General features: G+C 35.2%; 1 protein-coding gene across 6 annotated transcripts in view; it reads right to left on the bottom strand.

Moving 5' to 3' along the window:
• Positions 1–365: 365 nt before the first annotated feature.
• Positions 366–8,881, bottom strand: part of Nup58 (nuclear pore complex protein Nup58) — a 247,679-nt gene continuing 239,163 nt past the window's right edge. For 2 of the 6 annotated variants that reach the window (XM_069840821.1, XM_069840822.1), the window contains one exon: positions 366–818. In XM_069840821.1, coding sequence (XP_069696922.1) covers positions 634–818 — 185 coding nt within the window. In that variant the 3' untranslated portion in view covers positions 366–633. The remainder of the gene's footprint in view (positions 819–8,881) is intronic. The other 4 variants (XM_069840827.1, XM_069840823.1, XM_069840825.1 and 1 more) reach the window with 3 other exon arrangements.

Here is an 8,881-nt window from a genome sequence, read left to right as displayed (position 1 = left end):
CAATCAAATCGGATGTCAATGAAAACATCTATAGAAATGTGCTTACTAATGCCGTTCATAGCATAGAAGAAAGACTATTTCTTATTGAACATCACGGTGGTGGTCATATTTAATTTTTTCCTGTTTTAATAAAATCCCATTTCTTTATGAACAAATTGGTGTTTTTATTTTTGTGGAATCTAAAATTAATTTGATAAACTTATTATAATTTCAAAATGGGAACTTACTTTTGAATAACCTTTTATACACACGCACGTGCACAGACACGCACACACACACGCGCACGCACGCACGCACACACGCACACACAGTGTCCCAAATTGATGTATACACTCTTTGAAAATATATATGCAACTTCAACAAAATTGCAATTCATACAAACTTTTTTTTATTTCATAACACATTCATTCTCTTTAACAATCATTACTGAAAAACGACATTTCAGTTATTTCTTATGCTACAGTTCAATAACACATATCAAGTACAAAATATTTGATCACTTAGCACAATTTGTGAATTAAAAATAAATGTTAAATTATCTACTGAAACATACCAATTGTCCAGATTATCACTCCAATCTCGCCTTTGTACATCCGAGTATGCACGCACACACACACAGAAATCATTGCAACTTTATCGCTTGCCCCTCTTGTTTCCTGGAGGAGGCTTCTGAAGCTGGAAGCTCTGATTCTCAACAGGCTGCGGTGTAGGAAGGGTACTCATGCTACCTAAAATGCCTCCAGATGAAAATAAACCACCACCAAAATTTGATATGAGCTGGGATTGCTGTTGTTGCTGCTGCTGCCCTCCACCCCATCCTGCAAGCAGTTCAGTGTGAGACAGAATCTATCTTTGCATATGCATATACTTTATTTCATATACAGAACGATAAACCTGCTGCATAATCATATGGTAAATTCCTGGGACCTACTGCGAGATTTACAGCAAATAAAGTAGCTGTGAGAAGATTTTGATGAGTACTTGAACTGTCACTGCCATGATCATTCCATTATTCCTCCATTAGTCATCTGATTTACTTTAACAAGGATAATAGAGATGTCCAGCAAGTGCATCGTTTTGTAAAATATCTAAGTTTTTATACCTTTAACTAGTGGCTTGTGCAGGAAGTGCTGCAAATTAAGTTAGTTAGAAGTTCAAATAAAGATTTTTCAAATTTACTTTCCAAAAAGAACACCAGACGTTTTTAAAGTTATTTGCTTCCACAATAATGAAACATACTCTACTGAAGATCAACAATGAAAGCAAAGCAATAAATCACTGAATTGCAACCCTGTAAAAATTTTTTGTCTATCAATCAATGTCTTTAGATACATATTTAATCGAATTAATAATGATAACAATAATTCTTGGTACTACAGCCCTTTAAGGGCCCAGACCAACCAGGCAGCTGCTGTCCTAATGGTCACACTGCTGAAGCAGAGGTGGACGATCATCAAACCAGAATAGAAGTATCATGTGGTTAGCATGACCATTCCCCCAGCCGTTAGGCCTATAGGCACCATGCAAGCTATGCCAGAGCCATGATCCTGGAACTAAACATAGCAGAGGCATCGCACTGACAATGTGTTTATGGTCTAACACTCCAGCTCTTGTACTCAATGGAGAGTAAAAACGCGGAAAAAGCATTATTAATATTGCGTAGTGGGTTGTTCTAATGCATACAATAATACAAGTGATGTAGTATTTTATACATTTCCTACAAAAAGCACAAAAATAGAATGAAGAAAACTGTGCATATGGCCTATAAATCACATACAGTATTATTTCCAACTTTGATTTTTCTAAGCAGGTATTGTTTCAATTAATCTGTGCTAAACTGCTGTGCTAAATTACAAAACTATCAGTCCCCTATACTTATAAAGATTAATATCATTAATTATAATGTAAAATTTATATTATTGGCTCTAGTCCTGATGGATCACAAAGGGAGCCAACTAAAAGTTCAAGGATATGCAGTGTCCACATTTTTTTGGAAACAGAAGGTCTGGTCATCCCCAAAACTTTGCCTTTTGAGTCTACCATATTTTCAGAAATTTACAGGGAAGAAGTACTTCATTACAGAAGCCATTGAATGGATTCAAGAGCTTGTGGAAAGAAATAAACTTAATATTTTGACAAATGAATTAATTTGGAAATAATAAAATAAATGCATTCGCAAGTATGTGATGTTCATGGCAGTGCAGTGAACTAATTTTCTGCTGCAACACAAATGGAAATAATGATGTACTGTACACAAGCAAACATACCTGTAAGCATTGACCCAATTAAATCTGAGTTGTGAAACAAATGATGATGTTAACAAAAGAATAGGATTTCAAGTGTATTCTTCTATTAGAGATAACATTATTTGCATTTTCATCCTGACGAGACTAGTAATGCAGTAAACAAAATAAATGAAGACTTGAATTCGATTTCACTGTAGGCACACAAATTTAGATTAAGATTAAATTCAGAGAAATCACAAGCAGTCATAATGCGACATAATCATCTATATAGCACTCTTGATAGTAGTACTATACCACTTTTCACTCTTAGCTGAGAGACTACAACGTGTTCATAACACTACATAACAAAATTTGAGCAACTTTTTGTTTATCTTATTTTTTTGGTGTTTATTGCTTAATTTGGTGATACTGATTATGAATATGGGGGTGGTTTTTTCCCATTGTCGATATTTGGATGTAATAATCCATTCTTCAAATATTCTTAAAAACAACCAAAATTACATGTTTACTTAATATAACTAGAGAAATAAAGTGAAATCTAACATACAATACATTTTATAGTGGTTCACACAAGTTCAAATAATACTGAATAACACTGAAAAAAGGAAAACAACAATACCATCATTCAGAAATGTACACGAGAACAGCTTCTCCTTTTATGTTCTGTTGACTCCTCTGCATATACGATGCTCCATATATAGTTTCCCATCATTGCACAATACCAACGACCCTGATACCTTCTTTCCATAAGCTGAACGTTCTGGTGAAACTGTTCCCAATGTTCCTCGCTTACGTCTCCTAAATTTGGTCTAAAGAAATCAATATGAGAAAACAAATAGTGCATTTTGACTGACATTCTGCACCCTAGAACACGGTAACTCTGTATCAAATTCTCAAATAATTGTCACTTCTTTTGTTGCCCAAAAACCATTGCACTACCATTCTAAACACTTCAAAACCATTGTGTTCGTCAAGAGTCATAACATCTACAAGTTCTTTAGACTGTAACATCACTCGAATCTGAGGCCTGGTAAAAATTCCACCTTTTATTTTTGCTTCAGATAACTTGGGGAACATTTGTCTGATGAGAGCTAGAGCCTCAGAGTTACTGTTCAAATCTTTCATAAATTGTATGTTTAGTCCAAGTTTGATATGCAGTGGGGGTAACAGAATCTTCTCTGTAGACACAAAATGTTCATTTATTACATTGTGTGTGCCTGGCTTCAATTCTTTTCTTGTTGCCCAGTCTCTTCTGGTGTAATGCTGACTGTCTGCCCTGCTGTCCCATAGGCAGAGGAAGCAGGAATATTTGGTGTAGCCACCTTGAAGCCCTAGAAGAAACCCCAACATTTTAAAATCACCACAAATATCCCACTTGTGGCATCCATAGTTGAATTTTTCCAAGAGCAGCTTGACATTTTCATACGTTTCTTTCAGCTGTGCAGAATGAGCCACTGGAATGGAAGGAAATTTGTTCTCATTGTGTAGTAGGACAGCTTTAAAACTGGTGCTTGAGCTGTCTATAAAAAGATGCCACTGGTTTGGTTCATGAGGAATCTGAATATATTGAAAGAGAGTATTAACATTGCTACAAAAACATAGATTTTCAGACATTTCATAGAAGCACGCAAAATCCTTATGTCTTACTCTATATTTTGTTATTTTGCATCCTTTAGCAAGCAAGTTACGTTCCTTAAAATGGGATGCAAGGAGTTCGGCCTTTGATTTGGTTAGGTCGTCCAATTTTTGTTGAGTGAAGAACTGTGCTTTATTTGTTTAGCTTTCATCACTATTGCAGAAATCACTATCATCACTAAGATTTTGTACATCTTCATCTTCAGCTACATTCTGTTGTGGTGGCGATGGAATTGGCAGCTCCTCAGAGTGTGGTACTGGAGCAATAGATGACTGTATGCTACGATATGGAATATGTGTTCTGTTCTTGGTACTTTTATAATGTGTAATGTCAACCATACAGAAGTAACAGTTGTCGTGATGGTTGGTTGGCTCTCTCCATATTCGAGGAACTGCAAAAGGCATAGATTTTCTTGTTCCACGTAGCCAACCTTAGCTACAGCTACCGCAAGACACATGAGGAGCCCATCCAACAGTTTGGTCTCCAACTGGTATACCGAAATAAGCTTGGTAAGCGATACAGAACTTTGACCCAAACACAATTCTATGTTTCACTTTTTTAGATGCGATATAATGCCCACAAACATAACAAAATGAGTCTGCAGGAAATTTACAACGTCTGGATACTGACATATTTCACTAAAAACAACAATCAATCGTTTTTATAATCACTGAACTGCAATAGTTGCAATTTAGAATTTCACAAACAGGAAGACGTTTTGTGCAAAATATCGATATATATCGATGTTTTGTGCAAAATATCGATATATATCGATATACATAGATATGACAAAGATGTCGATGTATACTGATGTTACTAATGAAAAACGCCATTGCCATCTACTGATAATCACTTTGAACTTCTAAGATTGTCACAAAAGAGCGGAAAATTAAAAATTATTACCAAATTATTAAAAAACCATAATAGTTGTTTATTTAAAAAAGTATCGACATTTGGAAGAAACTAATGGTATATTCGTGTTCAGCACGTCCATTTTATCCAATAAACACTAAGAAATGAACATAAACAATGTTTAGTTACGTAGTGTAATGTGTGCATATGATTCATCTACACTACTCGTAAATTTGATCATATGTTTTCCTTCCAGTTACTTTCATGTGTGCATCTGAAGAAATGAAGAATAATACATTCACTATCTCTTATATTTAGAATCAAGCATACTTCTACTCCAAAGTATCTGCTATCGTGCTTTCAATTTCTTACAACTCTTCGAAACCAGCACCAAGCACTTCTATTTCTCATCACAGAATGTCTTTATACTCAACCTCCTACATTGTAGAAATACCTTGCCTCTGGAATTCGTTACCTAATGTCGTCAGGACTGCCGGACTTTATCACAATTCAAAATTAAATTTGAAAATTTTGTCTTATTTCATGGTATTTAGGTATTGCTGAAAGTGTTGATTTGTGTTTCTTATTTAGGTATTGCTGGAAGTGTTGATTTGTGTTTCTTACTCTAGATTAATATTGCAAGTTTCTTGTTTATGTTCGTTAATTAATTAGGATACAATTAATTGTGATACTTAATCACGCATTTAAAGTTTGTGTGACTCTAACCTGTGTATATTTTTGTGTGATTTTTCTTTTTATTTGTTATTGCATTTGTATTTCTGGTGATGTGGAAGAGAAGGCCTCATGGCCCTAACTACACCAGAATAAATAAATGAAATGAACACAGAGTTTCATGACTTCGCTTCAGTAACATCTGAGGTATTTAACTTACTTCTTCAACTGTTACCATAATCAGGATCCACCGTATTCGTAACTGGTGCTTTTACCAAAGGTATGTTTTGTCACAGCCATTCCATCACGGACTTTTTCGTCATATGGAACATGTTTTGTCACAGATTGCATTTCGTCTTATGTACCTTTGCACCACAGTGGATATGTTTCGTCATAATATTGAATGCACTATACAATATTACTTTCACTATTATTTATTGAATACTCATCAATTTTTACACACTTTTTACCCGAAGTTAGTGCATATATTCAAAATAAGTAATTTAACCAAAGTGTCCAGCGACACCATGCTCAATTGCTCGAAGGCAACCTAGGACATTCTCATCGGCTTTATATTCCTGATATCTTTCTACAATTCGTGATAATCTTGTATCGAGATCTGTATCTTTTTTCTTTTTATGTAGTGGTGACTGTCCACCTTCCAATTTTTCAATATCATTGTGAATTTTTGCAGTTTCAGCCTGCAGCGTCTCGAGAACATGGTAAAATGATGCATGAAACTTTCTAATTGGTGTGTTAAGGCTTTGGTGCCATGCCTCACAAGTGTTAGTGGTCCTTGGAAGATTTTCTAGCATTCGAACATAACAATTCCAGGTGGATGGAGGAAATATAGGCACCTGCCTTCCTCTGCCATGCCTTCGTTCTCTTACATAGTTGTGTTCGACATAATCGAAGAGATTAACAAGGTTGTCTAGTATGGTATCTCTTAGTAGTTCGAAAGCAGAGGCGTCTTCCTTGGGAACAAATGCTATTGCAATTAGCAAATGGAACGTGGATCGCAAATTTACATTTTCTTCCCAGTTGTACTCTTCAACGAGTCCATCAGATTGAAGTCTTCTCCAAAAACACTGCCCGAGATGAAATAAACAACTGGCCAGCTTAGCTTGTGGAAACATATTTGAAATTACGGCCATTACAGTTGCCTCATAACCAGTTGATATAAAGTGTGGCAACAACTGTTTCTGTAATCTGTTATTACCTCCTTTTTAAGTGTATTAAAAATAAGTTCATAAGATCTCCTTGATTTTCTTTCCATAAGAGTTAAAACGACCGGAAGCCACTGCCCATACTTGTTAACGTGTATTGCATACAACTGTTGAGAGATAGTACTGCTCGATTATCAATATCTAACAGTCGAAATATATTAAGGTTTATTTCAAAGATATTGTAGGATTCATAATCCTAATTATATTACTAACAATTTTATCACTAAAAGAACCATATATTTTACACATGGAACAGACATGAATGTTCCATCCATAATCCAGTACACACCTTTCTGTAAGAAATTTAGCTGCCGATCAGTTGTGAATATAGCAACTTTTTCTTCCAATCTATCTAACTGTAGGAGCATCTCTGACTGTTGATCGTCTTTTTGTATCTATCTGCTATATCTTGCAGGTCATCGATGTTTGTCGGTTCAGGTAGATTAGCCCTTCTAACTTTTCACACTGGTCTTTGATCTTTTCATAGTTTCAAGCTTCGGCAACTTGAGATTGGTTTCGCTGTCCATGTTAATTAAATGACACTACACAAGGGCTGAAGTTGACTGCATCGACGTTTCTGTTGCATGTTTCATTGCCTGTACACATTCCATTGCATGAATTCTTCCCCAGTCTGGAGTATGTCCTGTGTGTTCTGTAGGATCCTTTACAATGGACTGTCTGCTTCTGATATCATTATTGTAGACGAACAGCCATCCCGCTGGTCACATCTCCATACAACACCATTCTTTTACACTCTGAGCAATGTATACAGAAATCGTCCATGAATTAATTTCTCCTTCCCACGTTTAGTTTTCCAGAAACATATATTATTAGACATAACTGAAAAATTTTGATTATCACCTAAAAAAATTTATTCCATAACATTGGTAACGTATAACAATATATTGTAATTAATTACTAATTGTTGCAATTATACTTCAAGTAAAGAAACTTAAAATGAAGTGTGTCAGAAACTAATGTGTGACATCGTAGGCCTGCGACAAAAGATGTGACAGAAGTGTAAAGTGTGACGAAACGCACGTATGTCAAAAAAGTGTGACAAAACACCTAAACTCACCAGAATCGAAGTGTTATGCAATGTCTAACGAAAATCGATTACTGCTGTTTTTAATAAATATGAAAATGTGTCTCTCCTACCCTACTTTGAGAATATTCAGTACGCATCGAACCAGGGTATCCCGAATATTTGTAAAAACACTGATGGAACTAGCATCAAGAACAAACAAATTTATATTCTGGCAAAATAAACAAAGTGTTCAATAAAGTACATCGGCTGCTTTTAAAAATAAATATCCAAACTACAAAACCGTTATTTACCGTACCGAGATTAAAGTAAAACAACCATCTAGACTATTGTAGATGAGGGTCAAATTCTTAATTGCTTTCAATCAAAGTGGAATGATTAGTTTTAAATCCAATTTAATTGTTATGGTGGCAGAGCTAGTGATACAGTCATAACAAATGATAGTGATCTACTGATGTTAGTGGGCACTGAGAGAATTTATGGCTGGTAGGAATTTCTGGAAATAAAAACAAACCTTTCTGGTAGTGACACCTTATTTTTACACGAAGGAAAATTAACAGCTGATGAAATTGAAACAACATACAGTATAGCAAGTGTAAGAATTTATGTTGAAAGATATGTTCATAGGATAAAAATACAGTGAAACCTTGGGATTACGAGTAACTTGGTTTGCGAGTGTTTTGCAAAATGAGTGAACAATGAGGAAATATTTTTGTTCGATAAACGAGCAATGTCTTGCAATACAAGCAGCATGATTTGTACATAACTTGCTTCAATTGCAAGCAACAGCAAGAGGCAATGGAGGGGAACTTGTCTGAGGAAGACGAGAAAAGAGCAGACAAATTCCTCGCTTCAAATGAGATTAAAGAGGTGTGTAAAAAGTGGGAAGCAGTACAAAATTTTGTTGAAATTCACCACCCTGATAAGGTTTTAGCAGTGGGTGTGATAAATCTGTTTAACGATAATGAAATGTCACATTCCCACAAAATCTTCAAAACGAGACAAAAGCAAGTGTCATTCGTTAGGTTCTTAGTCAAAGCAATAGATTTCGAGTCAGTCAAGCAGTTGGAAGTGATTCAGCTAGTGAAAATGAAAATATTTTCTTTAAATGTTCAAGAACTTTATTAAGCAGTAGAACAGGTGAAAGATATACAAAAACAAAATACAGTAAAGTAATTTGTGTTGCACTATTGTACTGAATTTT

This window comes from Periplaneta americana, chromosome 12 (genome assembly GCF_040183065.1).
Source record: "Periplaneta americana isolate PAMFEO1 chromosome 12, P.americana_PAMFEO1_priV1, whole genome shotgun sequence".
NCBI lineage: Eukaryota > Metazoa > Arthropoda > Insecta > Blattodea > Blattidae > Periplaneta > Periplaneta americana.
This window is presented reverse-complemented; position numbering and strand designations above follow the sequence as displayed.